General features: G+C 40.7%; 1 protein-coding gene across 2 annotated transcripts in view; it reads left to right on the top strand.

Annotated features, from left to right (window-relative positions):
• The window catches only part of GRID2 (glutamate ionotropic receptor delta type subunit 2), a gene marked incomplete at its 3' end in the record, with an annotated part of 1,404,804 nt that overhangs the window by 1,125,953 nt on the left and 263,812 nt on the right, over positions 1-15,039 (top strand). For both annotated transcript variants that reach the window (XM_079766351.1, XM_079766350.1), the window contains one exon: positions 13,641-13,836. In XM_079766351.1, the coding sequence (XP_079622477.1) occupies positions 13,641-13,836 (196 nt within the window). The remainder of the gene's footprint in view (positions 1-13,640; positions 13,837-15,039) is intronic.

Raw genomic sequence — 15,039 nt, 5'->3', positions numbered from 1 at the left:
AGGGCAGGGGGCACATTTGTAAAACAGTTTGGACATGTACAATCTGAGTGGCAGTTCATAAGACCTGACTCTGGGTTTTAGGACATGCAGTTTGGACTACTTTTAGTTTAAAGCCCTCGAAAAAAGAAATATCCTACCTATTTAGGAATAGAGGTTAATTTATCTGAATGATTACTTTAAAAATCTTTTTTTTTTTTTTTGAGAAATCTACAGACCTACTGTACTGGGAAGAAGAAAAATGTCTTTGTATTTGGGAAACTAAGTTATCAACAGAAACTTGGTCCCCTGCTCTGTATTATGAAGAGCCAGGGTTTTTATTTTTAGTTAAATTCATTAGAAGCTTCACTGAAACAATGACCTGCCACCTTACTTTGACAGTAATGTTTCACTGAGCCTTTGAATGGGCTATTGAATTAGTCCTGTTATTCCTGGTAACTTCTTTCTCTGTAGTCATTTCTTTCCACTAAAAATCACCTGGTAATATGATTGATGCTTTAATCTCCTTAAAAGATCTTGTAGAAAAAAATTACAAATTGCTATTGACTCCTCACTTGAATCCAACTGTATTTTATTTGGGTCATAGCTTCATGTGCTAATTATTATGTATTATTGTATCACAGCTTGTTAGTGGGCCATATGTGAGGTAACGATCAATGGCTCGATGTCAGCCTTCGAGGGTATATTGAATAAGGTGGTTTTTTTTTCTATAAGTCAGTGCTTGCCCTGATTCTAATTAGCATTTTCAGTGTTGATTAGAAGTATGAATAGGGAGTAAGGTTATTAAATATGCAGATTACTATATGTTGAGTAGGGGCGATTATTGACTAGAACGACACTGTAAGAATTCATAAGGACCTTGACAAATTAAACAAGGTAATTAGAAGTGAGATGAAGTTTAATAGGGACAAATATGTGACATTTCACTCAGAGATGCAAAAAAGCAATCTATGTGTATGTGTATGTATGATAGATCAAAAATTGAGGATGAAGGCAGTTTTAGAATGAGTCATCTGTCAGTTATAAACTTGGAATGTAGCATTGGTGCTTAAAAAGGAAATGACCAAGTCACCTAGCAGTGTAAGATATATTCAGGTCTTTTATAAGACTACCATGACCTACTTATAAGGTCCATAAATTATGCAAAAATTGCTATAGAAGAGAAAAAATATGGCTTAGTTAATAACAATGTAACACAGTGAGCAATAGATCCTGTGGGTGAGCCCTGAAGGAATTTAGTGTTTAACTCAACAAGGAGAAGGCTAAAGGATGAAAGTGAAAAAGAAATAAAGAAATATTGTGCTAGAGGTGGTGAATAACTGTACTCCATTTTCACTGAGAACAAAATCAGAGTTAGAGTCCTGTTTACCCCATCATTACCCTTGATACCCTTATATTTCATCAGGCTTCCTTTACAAACTTGTATCTGAGGAGTTTAGGGAAACTTCACAGAGGAGATCAAGCTACTAAGATGGAGAATGAGATTTCCCAAAGGACAAGGGCCATTGGCCATGCTATCAATAGGAAAATGGTACTTACTTTGTTGTTTTATAAGTAGAGCATACATATTCTCCTCCCTCCTTTTTATTTAAATACATCAACCCTTGAAAGAAAAAAAATCATAAAATTTAATTTTCTGTAATAACACTCAATATTATCAAAGGTGTCTATTCTTTCCTTGTTCTGGTACTTATATCTTCCTTAGCTACTAAAACCATGATTTCTTTTGTATTTTTAATCACTTCAGTTAGCAGAGTTAGTTGAACAATTTTCATCCCCCTCTACTTTCTAATACTTTAGCCAGAAGTCACTCATCAAACAGCCACTAGTCTGCTGTTTCCCCACGGCTTAGATGAGTATTCCTTACCGGAATAGGCATTTCACTTTGTCTACTAGAATCATGGACTATAACTTCAGCTTTTCCAATATTTTGTTTTAGTCCTATTTGTTTGGTTATTTGTTTTTGTCTTGCCTCTTAATTAATTTATTTTATATAAGAGGCGAAATGTTTTCACTGGAAGTCTGAGAAAGCTATACAACTTATTTTGTTACAGAAAAAATTTCCAAAACTCCCTTTTAAAAAAATGTGTTTTTTTAACATTAACTGTACAATACTCCTGGCCATGATTAGTCATCCACAAAATGCCTGATAATATATAGTAAAGTCCCATTTTTATGCAATACTAGTCTAATGGGAACACAGACTTTCCAAGATGACAGTATCTACACTAATAAAAGAGAAATATGTAAATTGACCATCACTTTGCAACGCCCACCAGCCAATCAGGACTGAGTATGCTAATTAGTGGGACAAAGATGGCGGCAGCCACAGAGCCAGCCAAAGCAAGTGGGAGGTTTGGGTTGCCCCTGGCAATGGAGGAAGCCAAGCTTCCCACCCACCTGGGCCAGCCACAGAAGGAGGGGCCTGTGGGTGGCAGCCACAGAGCCAGCCTGGGCATGTGGGAGGCTTAGGTCATCGTTGCCCAGGCCAGCCACCAAAGAAGGGGGCTGCAAATGGCCCTCAGCCCTCACCCAGGCTGGTCATACCCCCATGGGGTGAGGGTCCCTGCTGGGGGGCATGGCCAGACTGCAAACAGCCATCAGCCCCTCACCCAGGCTGGCCAGGCACCCCAGTGGGGACCCCCACCCTGAAGGGGGTGTGGCCAGCCTGAAAACAGCCCCCAGCCCCTTACCCAGGATGGCCATGCCCCCCCCAGCAGGGACCCTCACCCCATGGGGGCGTGGCTGGCCTCCAAACTGCCCCAGCCCCTTGCCCAGGCTGGCCCAGTAGGGACCCCCACCCCAATGGGGGCATGGCCGGCCTGCAAACCACCACAGGCCCCTTGCCCAGGCTGCCCCGTCCCCCAAGGGAACCCCCACCCTGATCCGGGACACCCTTCAGGGCAAAGCAGCCGGCCCCCATCCGTGAACCAGGCCTCTATCTATACTAATAAAAGGGTAATATGCTAATTAGACTGGGAGACCTTCCAGGAGACCTTCAGGACGTTCTTCTGGTCAAAGCCATGGTGGCAGGGCTGAGGTAGAGGTGGTTAGGGCCCAAGAGGGGAGGGCAGTTGTGGGTGATCAGGCCAGGATGGGACAGCAGTTGTGGGTGATCAGGCTGGTGGAGGGGCTGTTGGGGGTGATCAGGTCGGCGAGGGGGGGCAGTTGGGGGTGAGCAGGCCAGCAGGGGGGGCCAGTTGAGGGCAAGCAGGCCATCAGTGGGGGTCAGTTGGGGGTGAGCAGGCCGTCAGGGGGGGGCAGTTGGTGGTGAGCAGGCTGTCAGGGGGGGCAGTTGGGGGTGAGAAGGCCAGCAGGCAGAGTGGTTAGGGGCAATCAGGCAGGCAGGCAGGTGAGCGGTTAGGAGCCAGCAGTCCCAGATTACGAGAGGGATGTCCCACTGCCGGTTTAGGCCCGATCTCATAGGGTCCCAAACTGGAGAGGGTACAGGCCGGGCTGAGGGACACCCCCCCCCCATGCACAAATTTTGTGCACCAGGCCACTAGTATTTCTAATAAAGAAGAGTAGCCAAAACAAATGAGCCTCATTGGTTGTTGACTATTTTCTCCAGATTCTGGGCTAGTTTCAAAGATGAATAATAATTATGAGAATCAGCAAATACTATATTCCAGTTTGGTAGACAAGGAAGTAAAATTTCAAAACACAATGTTGAAATGTGAACATATTCTAAGTATTAGAAGAACACTGAGGAGGCAGTGGAGTTTGACCTTGAAGGGGAAGAATTCACCAAGTAGTTAAGGAAACATCTTATGCTGAGAAAACACCTACCAAGACATGTTGCTGCAAAAAAGCAAGGAATGATGAAATGGTCCGTTTGTCCTAAAATGTGAATATGAATGAGGCAAAGGGTTGTTTCTGAGAAAGGAAAAAAATATATATTAGGCCAAAGTTTTAGAGGATTTTGAGTGCTAAGGATGTTGAACTATTATCTAAGGGCAGTGAGGTATAGAGGAAATAGTTCAATACATCAGGGACAGGATCAGATTTGCATATCAGAAAGAGCATTTTAGCTGTGATTCAGGGAGGATGGATTAGAGGTGGGTGAGAATAGAGATGGAGAAAAGGCTTTGAAATAACTTTCTAGGTAGAAATTATGAGGCTATTGACAATGGAAAAGTAAAGGTAGTGACAGATTTGCAACATGGTAGCATGTGCAGAACTTGATGAGAGATTAGATGGGGTGGGGGCGTTAGAAAGGCTATTGGTGAGGAAGAGGGGTTCTCTGAGAATGGATCTAATTTGTGGGAAAATAAGGAGATGGCAAACCCAGAAACCATAGAGAAGAAAGTAATAGTAATGATAATAATAAAACAAAGAGAATAAAGTAATAGTAATAATAATAAATTTAATAAATGCCACTGCCTGTCATTGAGCACTTACAGAGAGCTAAGTACTAAGCTAAGTGGCTTACTTGTAATATCTACTTCAAACATCCAGATACCTTATTAAAACATTATTTTCCCCAGTTTCACAGGGAAATAAATTGCAATTTGAAGACGTTTAAATAATTTGTCCAGAGACTGAAACACAAATCTTTACATTTTCAAAATCCATGTTTTTAGAAAATAAGCAGTTGCTACTGGGCAGTCCCACTGGGCAGTCCCTCTCAGTGTCTGGCCTACCTTACCCAACCACCTCATTTTCCAACACTTTTGCATGCTTCTTGGGTCTCAGTGACACTAATTCTCATTCTGCCATCATATTAGCTGTTCTTTTAAGTTTCAAATTGTGGAGCACTCTTTTATGCTGTAAAACCTCCTTTGTACTATATCTATGGCAGCTCTTAGCTGCTGCAACTAATGAACAGCACTGGGCACCAGGCAGGCTTTTTATGTGGTTGTTAAAGGGCTCTGGAGCTACAACAATATCTGTCCTTTGGCAGATACTGAAATATGCATCCAGAGTAGGAAACTGGGGAGAGCGTGTGAGGGGAAAATCCTGAGCCAAGTTGGAGGGATAGAAGGAAGGAGGGAGGGAAGGAGGAAGGAGAAGAGGGAGGGAGGGAAGGAGAGAGATGGGGAGAGAGGGAGGAAGGGGGAAAGAGGTTTATGAAAGTTATTTTAAAGTTTATATTGGTAAGATCTATTCTCTTGTTAAAGGAAACTAGGTAAAAATATGTGTGAAAGTTCACTGAAGAGGGGATACTAGTATGCATTAGATTTTTAACTAGTTGAAAATTTTAGAAATGTATTTTTATCAACACATTAATTATAACATAAATTTCATTAACTCAAAGTCATATAAATGTCCCAAAGAGTGCTATGAAGAAAGTTATGACCATTTAGTATCACATATCTATACCATCTTGTGCTTGGAAAGGAAATGAGACATTAAATTGACTTCAATTCATTAATCACCTCTTCAACAATTTTTATAAGGGATTATCCACACACACACATTAGAAATCATTACATAGGGCATTATAAAGCAAGGATTTGCTATAATAGTAATCTATAATAATAAAAGCATAATATGTTAATTAGACCGGATGTCCTTCCGGATGACCTTCCGGACGAAGCTGGGTCTGCAAGGGAAGCTGGGGTCCCAGTGCCTACTGGCAGCTGGAGGGAAGGGTCCTGGGTGCCAGAGGGAAGCTGGTGCCGGGAGCCGGGGGAAGGAAGGCCTACTCTTGCATGAATTTCATACATCGGGCCTCTAGTCTTCATGTAAAAATAATAGGTAACCAATGGAAAACAAGGAGAAAATAAATAAATGGGACCACATGAAAATAAAAAGCTTCTGCACAGCAAAAGAAACCATCAACAAAACAACAAGAGAGCCCACTACATAGGAGAACATATTTGCCAATGATACATCTGATAAGGGGTTAATCTCTAAAATACATATAGGGAACTCATACAACTTAACAAAAGGAAGACAAACAATCCAATTAAAAAATGGATAAAGGACCTAAATAGATACTTCTCGAAAGGGGATATACAGAAGGCCAAGAGACATATGTAAAAATGTTCAAAATCACTAATCATTCGAAAGATGCAAATAAAAATGACTTCACACCTGTCAGAATGGCTATCATCAAAAAAATCAATCAACGACAAGTGCTGGAGAGGATGTAGAGAAAAAGGAACCCTCCTGCACTGCTGGTGGGAATGCAGACTGGTGCATCCACTGTGGAGAACAGTATGGAGTTTCCTCAAAAAAATGAAAAATGGAACTCCCATTTGACCCAGTAATCCCACTTCTAGGAATGCATCCTAAGAAACCTGAAACATTCATCAGAAAGAATATATGCACCCCTATTTACATAACAGCACAATTTACAATAGCTAAGACTTGGAAGCAGCCTAAGTGCTCATCAGCGGATGAAAGGATAAAAAAAGCTAAGGTAAATTTACACAGTGGAATACTGCGCAGCAATAAAAAAAAAGAACTCTTATGACAGTATGCAACTAATGAACAGCACTGGGCACCAAAGGCAAGATGGGATGGGCCTGGAGTGCATTATGCTGAGTAAAATAAGCCAGTCAGAGAAAGATAAGTATCACATGATCTCACTCATATGTGGAATCTAATGAACCAAATAAACTGATGATCAAAAATAGACCCAGAGTCATAGAAGCATGAACAGACTGTTGAACCTCAGAGGGAAGGCAAGGGAGGGTGCATGGGAAGAAATCAACCAATGAATTTGTATGCATATATGCATAAACTGTGGACACAGACAATGGGGTGGTGAGGGCCTGAGGCAGGGTGGTGGGGCCAGGGGGGTGGGGAGAGAAGGACCTATGTAATACTTTCAACAATAAAGATAAAAAAAAAAAAAACACGCACAGTAGGTAACGTCATCAAATACTGATGCGACAGGTCTTCTCATCATCACTCCCTGAAGAGGATACCGTTATTCTCTCCATTTATAAATGAGGACAGGAAGGTTAGCAGGGATACCTAATATCACACAGCTCACAAATAATAAATCTTCTTAACTTTAAAATGTACTCACTGTCATTAAATTCCACATATGAGTGAAATCATATGGTATTCGTCTTTCTCTATAAAGTGAACTAACAAGTTCAGCTTAAAAATGAAATGAAAAAGAAAAAGAATTTTTTTAAATGTACCCAGTGTCAAACCTGTTGATATCAGGTATATATAATATCAGACTATCATAATTTTCAATGCTTAACAGGTTTTAAGTGGAAAGAGTTTCTCTGGAAAGAGTCTGTAATCAGCTTAGATCCACTCAAAATCCTAAAATTTATTTTCAAAGAAGTGCCCTAACTTACACAGTGTCTCATTTTATGTAGTGTTCACACAAATATCACCTACCTATCAACTCTCAGTATTGCTTAGTGCCCAGGCTGCTAGTCATATAGGACACCACTAAGAGGAATAAAGGAAGAATTTCAGTAAAATGAGAGGCTTATTAGAGTGGCAAAGCATTTGCTTTCTTTTATCCTTCACCATGTATAGCCAGAGACATCCATTTTTAGCTCTATGTGCATGACTAAGAGTGTAGATTTGGGAGAGGGGTGCTCAGATTCAATAGATGCAAAGAATAATATAGTTTACTGAGTTTTATGTGATTATATATTTGGATTTGAGTGGTTAGGTGGAGAAATGGAATATTCTAGTATGAGTATATCCACAGTTAACTCTTTTCTAGAATGCTCTAGATTCTCCCATTTCTTCTATGGCTGGGTAAACATTGCCAATTGTTTAAAAGGAAATGTCATAATTTGCTATGATAAATTAATTTATATGTTAGGTACTTATTAATCATCTTAGAATTGTTTTGCATTTTAACACAATAACTTGGCATGTCTAAATAATATATACTCACATGTCGACCTTCAGATATAATTTCTGAGGATTACCACTGCTAGAATAACCCACTAGATTTCTTTCAGGGGGTCATAAGGCCACACACACACACAACATTTCTGCTGATCTTGTTCTAAAATCTTATTAGCATGAAAATGCAAAATGACCACTTAAAATAGGCACTCTCGTCTTGGGCTCCTAAAACAGTCTTTTCTTTCTGTAATAAGCTATTTGAGCTCACTTCATTTTGCTTCATTTTATATTTGTCACCTTTGTTGCTATCTTGGTGTACTATAATGAAATGACACTGAATCAGACAGCCTATAATTTTTATTGCAAGTATTTCTCAAGGCAAATTTGTAAGCTGACTTGATATCAGAAATGAAGCTAGAGGGAACATGCCTTTGTTCTAAGTTACAAAATGCCCTGCTATTCTAAATTGGAAAATAAACTGCCTTCTTTGGAATCAAGCTCTTCACATAGGCAATATATTAAGATATTCCTTTAAAAATTTATTGTGTACAAAGCAGTTTTACCAACTAAACTCTTTGTATTATAAGAGTACTAGAGGCCTGATGCACAAAAATTCGAGCAAGAGTAGGCCTTCCTTCCCCCAGCTGCCAGCACTGGCTTCCCTCTGGCACCCAGGACCCAGGCTCTGTCCCTCCTGTGGCTTCCCGCAGGCACCCAGGACTCTGGCTGGCTTCCCTCCAGCCCTGGCTTTGTCAGTAAGGACTTCCAGAAGATGTCCAGTCTAATTAGCATATTACCCTTTTACTATTATAGATTATACATTAAAGTTGTAAAACTATTATTTAAGGTGATGCTATGTTATTAAGAAACACTGATTATATTAAAAATCCCAACATTTGATTTCAATTTTTTTCATGGAAAGCTAATAGGGGTGTTAATTTATTTAACAACTAGAGGCCTGGTGCACAAAATTTGTGCACGGAGGGGGGTTGTCCCTCAGCCCAGCCTGTACCCTCTTCAATCTGGGACCCCTCGAGGGATGTCCGACTGCCCGTTTAGGCCCGATCCCGGGCAGTCAGACATCCCTCTCACAATCCAGGACTGCTGGCTCCCAACTGCTTGCCTGCCTGCCTTCCTGATTGCCCCTAACCACTTCTGCCTGCCAGCCTGATCATCCCCTAACCACTCTGCTGCCAGCCTGTTTGCCCCCAACTTCCCTCCTCTGCTGGCCTGGTCACCCCTAACTGCCCTCTCCTACAGGGTTGATCACCTCCAACTGCCCTCCCTTGCAGGCCTGGTCCTTCTCAACTGCCCTCCCTTTGCATGCTGAGTGCCTCCCAACTACCCTCTCCTGCTGGCCATCTTGTGGTGGCCATCTTGTGTCCACATGGGGGCAGCTATATTGTGTGTTGCAGTGATGATCAATCTACATAGTACTCTTTTATTAGATAGGATAGAGGCCTGGTACAGGGGTGGGGGCCAGCTGGTTTGCCCTGAAGGGCGTCCCGGATCAGGTGGGGGTTCCCTTGGGGTGTGGGGCGGCCTGAGAGAGGGGCCTGTGGTGGTTTTCAGGCCAGCCACGCCCCCTGGCAATGAAAGCGGAGGCCCTGGTATCTGGAATTTATTTTCCTTCTACAATTGAAACTTTGTAGCCTGGAGCGGAGCCAAGCTTGGGGCTCCCTCCGAGGCTGGTAGCCATTTGTGTTGGGGTTATAATTGAAACTTTGTTGCCTTAAGCGGGTGGGCCTGGCCAGGGTGTGCGGAAAGCTTTGCTTCCCCTGTTGCCTGTGGCAACCCTGGCCTGCTCTCTCAAGCTCCATTCTGCCGCCATTTGTTTGAATTTGTTTACCTTCTATAATTGAAACTTTGTAGCTTGAGTGGAGGCTTAGGCCTGGCAAGGGCAGGGGGAAAGCTTGGCTTCCTCTGTTACCTAGGAAACCTTGCTCTCTGTGGCTGTAGCCATCTTGGTTTGGGTTAATTTGCATGCTCGCTCTGATTGGGTGGTGGGCGTGGCTTGTGGGCGTGGCTTGTGGGTGTGTCAGAGGTATGGTTAATTTGCATATTTGTCTATTATTAGATAGGACTAGTGCCTCAGTGCACTGATTCGTGCACATTGAAAGGAAATTAATTAGAAGGTGGCCAGAGGGATAGGACTGGGTGAGACGGGCTAGACATGCCCTGGAGACAAACTCCTGTGGCCCCTCCCGATCAGCTGGCCCTACCTGGGGTGGTGTCATGGCTGGAAGGGCATCTGCAGAGTGAGCAGGGTCCCTCCAGCAGGTGGGGTCCCTTGGCCTGGCCTGTGGGAATCTGGCTGAAACTGCCTCTCTGACATCCCCTGAGGGGTCCCGGATTATGAGAGGATGGTTGTCGGGTGACACACCCTGAAATCGGGCCCCTTCCTCTCTGATTCCAGGTGTGTCACCTGAGAACTGCTGCTGCCCAATCACTGCAGCTCAGCAGCTCCTGAGTTGAGCGTCTGCCCCCTGGTGGTCAGTGAACGTCATACCTACCAGATGGTCAGATGGCCGGACGGTTGCTTAGCAATAGATAGATAGATAGATAGATAGATAGATAGATAGATAGATAGATAGATACATAGATAGATACATAGATATAGATAGATAGATTATGACTACTTGGGCAAACCAGTTATATATTTAAACATCAGCATGAAAAGTTTTCACCCCTAGACTATGATTTCAGCATGATCAAATTGAAGCCTGAGAGTTATAATCAAGAGTGATTGTTGGAACCACTAAGTAGCTAGTGACCAGTCCTAGCCTGTGTGTGGGTTTTTTTTATTTTTATTTATTGATTTTAGAGAAAGAAACGACGGGGGGTGGGGGGGTGGACAGTTGTACCCTAGCAACATGTAGCTCGCTTATATATCTGTTTTTGCCTTCAATTGTTCACTTATATTGTCACTTTATTTTTTATAAATGGTATAATAATATCAGTAGTTATAGACTATTTTAGAAAATTAGTCCCTTCAAAAGCAGTTTTTACATGCACTGTTTTATGCAGCAAAAGTGTGGAACTAAAAGGAATTATCATGGTAGTTTCATAAAGTAAATGATATACATCAACAACATAAAAAAAACACACAGTAGAATGCAAATTAAATTTTGCTAGACATTACTATTAGAAATTGGTATAAATACTCTAACAAACACAGCACATAATTGATTGTTTGCAACACAATTTTGCACATGATGGAAACTGGTGACCTGCAAGAGTATTCCCAATACCCTTGCCCAATGCTGGTTGTTGTTGGTTGCAAAGACCCCCAGGAAATCATTAGCAAACTCCATCTAGAAACAGACTCAAAGGTCAGAGTTATACATAACATGAGATTCATGGCTCATGGTTGGAGAGCTGTGGGTATTTATTCTTGTTCAAAATGTGGTACAGTGTTTCAAAGAATCTGCTCCCATTCTCAGAAGTTAGTGAGTCTGAAGCATGCCAGCATCTAATTTTGAGCAGTGTGCCAAAGACACATGTTTTTTCTTAAATGTCAGTCATTAGAGTTGGGCACCTATACACAGTCAATGAATTCCAGAAGTGTGGTAATTGGTTCTCTAAGAAAGTATAGAGTGGCTCTGAAACTCAAATGTAAGGAAATTGATCATCAATTTAGAGATAACTCGGGAAAGTAGATACCATCTGTAACTCAAAGATTGATTTGAAAATCCTGGAGCATTGCGCATTGTTCTGTAAAAAAAGAATGCTAAGATCATACTTAGCTTTTCAGAAACATGGACTTTGTTCCATTTGAATACAAATAGAAGCCTCTGTGTGTGTGTGAGTATGTGTGTGTGTGTGTCTTTCTATCATACACACACACACACACACACACACACACACACACACACAAAACCAATAATGTAGCAAAATAAATATAGAAATAAGAGTCAGAATTTTGATGTAGAAATACTATGGCCTTTGGCACCAGTCAAGTCTACATTTGAGTCCTATCTCTATCTTTCACTGAAATGTGCCACTTTGAGCAAGTCCTTTATTCTCACAACTTAAGTTTCCTCATCTGTAAAATGGGTAAAATAGTTCTGAATATGAAGCATTTGTGTGAGTATAATGTATGTCAATTGCTTGGGGATGTATGCAGTAGCCATTTAATAAGTAATGACTATCAAAGAAACTAATTTTTAAGTATACATTTGCCCTTAATCATGTTGTTTGTGCACAATGTAATCTATATATATAAAAAGCTAATATGTTAAGTGTCCGACCATCCAATCGGTCACTATGATGTGCACTGATTACTAGGGGGCAGACGCTCAACACAGGAGCTGCCTTGACGTGCACTGGCCATTTACAGAGAAACGTCACCATGGACCTGGTGCCCACAAAGCAACACTCAGCTTTCCCCCAAGTGGGATACAGGCCCTGCCACCACCCCAGAGTGATAGCCCACCAAATTGCAGCCTACGCTGCCAAGACCCCATGGTGCAAAATGCAGCCTACAGTCCAGCCCAGCCAAGCCCAGAAGTGGTGGCCGTGGGCACTGGGTAATGACATCACGTAGCAATGCCTGGCTTCCTCTCTCTAGCAACTAGCCTCCTTGGAGTTTCTTCAGCCCAAGAACACGACTTGCTTTATAGCTAGGTGGAAACATTTTACACTTTAACCAAACATCTGTGAAGCATTTTCCCGTGTCGCATCCCATTTGATCCTCACAGAAGTCCTGGACTAGGTTGATAGGAGACTGGATGGAATCTTATTTTCTTTTCATTAGCCGGAAAACGGAGATTTAGAAAGCTTAGAAACTTGACCCGACTGAAAACAAGTAAAAAATGGTGGACCTTGAAAATGACTTCCAGGTTTTCTCACTGCACAGAATATAGTCAAACACTGCTGCAGTTAAATATTTTACCCTTTGTTCTCCCTGTGTGATCTACAATAATAATCTGCTTCATGTTGATATTTACTGTTGTGTTGCTGACAATTACCTGAAAGAGAAGTTGCGGTGCTTCACTGGGCTGGAAAAAGTTTAGCTAAATCAGAAAGCAGGTCTAATTAAGCAAGTTTATCTATATATATAAAGCTTTCACTGGCACCAATCGCACACGTATGTTTTGATCTGTCATTGCTGATCATGAATTTGGTTGACACTTATAGAGAAAGGGTGAATAGCGATATTAAAATATTTTTTCTAATTACTTTCCTTTCAATGTACACAAATTTGTGCACCAAGCCACTAGTTATTTTATAAAAATTATTTAACCCTTGTCATCTAAAAGAACATAGGCTTAAGTCTTTAAAATATATTGGAGTTACCTGCATCAACATCACTTGTTGGAATGCAGACTCTTAGGTCTCATCTCAGCTCTTCTGAATGTGAATTTCATTCTAACAAGATTCATAAGCATGCTAAACTAAAGTCTGAGAACATATGCTGTACAGAATTGTATATTAAGTGGATTTTTTTTAAATTGATTTTAAAATTGTATATTAAGTGGACTTTTTTTAATTGATTTTAAAAAAACACTCAATTATATGATTATCTAGCAATGTAATTTAGTGTTTCTTTGCTTTGATAGGATTGCTAGATTTTATTATTTGTAGTGCAGGTTCACAAAAACAAACAAACAAACAAAAATACACACATTGCTTTACCACTAGAAATTTTCAACTTTCTTTAAGAAGTAATTTTGTCTTTTCATGATTTGTATAGTGCCATACATTCTAACAGCAATCCTCCTTATATATTTCATCTTAATATTAAGAAACAATAAACTAAGAAGAGCAATTTAGCATCTGTGTTCACATATATTGCTCTTTGCTCCTTTTAACTTTATTTCCACTTGAAAATATTCTTGTGTCTCTCTTCTCCCCTAATAATTAAGGTCTCTCCAGGACCTTTCCAAGCAGACAGACATCCCTTACGGCACGGTCCTGGACTCTGCAGTGTATGAGCATGTGCGTATGAAGGGAATGAATCCTTTCGAGAGAGACAGCATGTATTCCCAAATGTGGCGGATGATCAACAGAAGCAATGGATCAGAGAATAATGTTCTGGAGTCCCAAGCAGGCATTCAAAAGGTACTGGCTATAGTTCTTCATTCATGGTCTACCCTTTTGTCTCTCATATTAGTATTTCTAAGTTCAGATTGATTTCTTTTTTTAAGTTATTTTAACTTTGACATGAGTTTTCAGTTGCATTATACCTTCTGTTGATTTAAAGAAGAGTTTGAAGTGACAGTGTACCAGTAGAGGGAATTCAAACCCTCTGTAGTGTGTGTGTCTAAAGCAGCGATTTTCAACCAGCATACAGCAAGATTTTTTAAAAACATGCAATACTTGACTATTTAGTCAGGGCCACTGACCTTATTTCTCTTAGATTGTAAACAAATTTTAAAAAATTAAAAATGGACAACAGCCAGCACAATAGTTGACCAGGGTGAATGAATTAGAACCATACCTATTTTTTTGTCAGATGGGGAAAAAATGTATTTTTTTGGTGTGCCACAGAATTTTAGTAATTAGCTTCTGTGTGTCATGAGGTGAAAAATGTTGAAAATCACTGATCTAATGGATCTGTTTCCAGTGAATTCCAAAGCTAGAAAACAGGAGCTTGTATTTTGTTCAGAACAGGCTCAGAGACTTATACACATGAAGACTGAAAATGTTTTCACAGATCCCATTCCAAATACCATTCAGGTTATTCAATCCTTTCAAACACCTATGAATATTTTTTCCTGCATTTGTTTTTAGATGAAAACCGTATCTTTACTTATTATTATGTGAAGCTATCTGTGAGTAGAAGTTAATCTTGTCGACAAAAGTCCTACCAATGACTGTTTCTATTTCCAAAGGTGAAAATATTTATATCTTATTTTTATATAGCTATCACTTAGAAGTTATTTAAAAAAAGGGGGGGGTGTGGCTTAGGAAGCAGTCTTTGTTGTTGAAAGCAGGAAGCTGATTTTTATTCTGGCCTGTGGTTTATAAACATGTACACAAAAGTAACACTTTCTTTCTCAGGCCCCATCAACCACCTTGAGAGAACTGCATGGTTTTTGCTTAAGATTGTTCCAGTGGCTAGCCTAGTAAAAATCACAACAGTTGGTAGTTAATAAAAATTATTGGATGAACAAACGAATGGATGAGCGAGTGAATGCATGGATGGATGTCACTAACTGCAGCAATGGTGGTACACTTTTTCTCTGTAACCTTCCACACAGAATAATTTGGATCCCATGTCTGAGTTCCTTGTCCAAAAGCAAACTCAAAAATACTATGTTG

The sequence above is a fragment of the Cnephaeus nilssonii genome, assembly GCF_951640355.1.
Source record: "Cnephaeus nilssonii genome assembly, chromosome: 1".
NCBI classification, from domain to species: Eukaryota; Metazoa; Chordata; class Mammalia; order Chiroptera; family Vespertilionidae; genus Cnephaeus; species Cnephaeus nilssonii.
The sequence above is the reverse complement of the archived record's forward strand: the minus strand, read 5'-3'. Positions and strand labels throughout refer to the sequence as shown.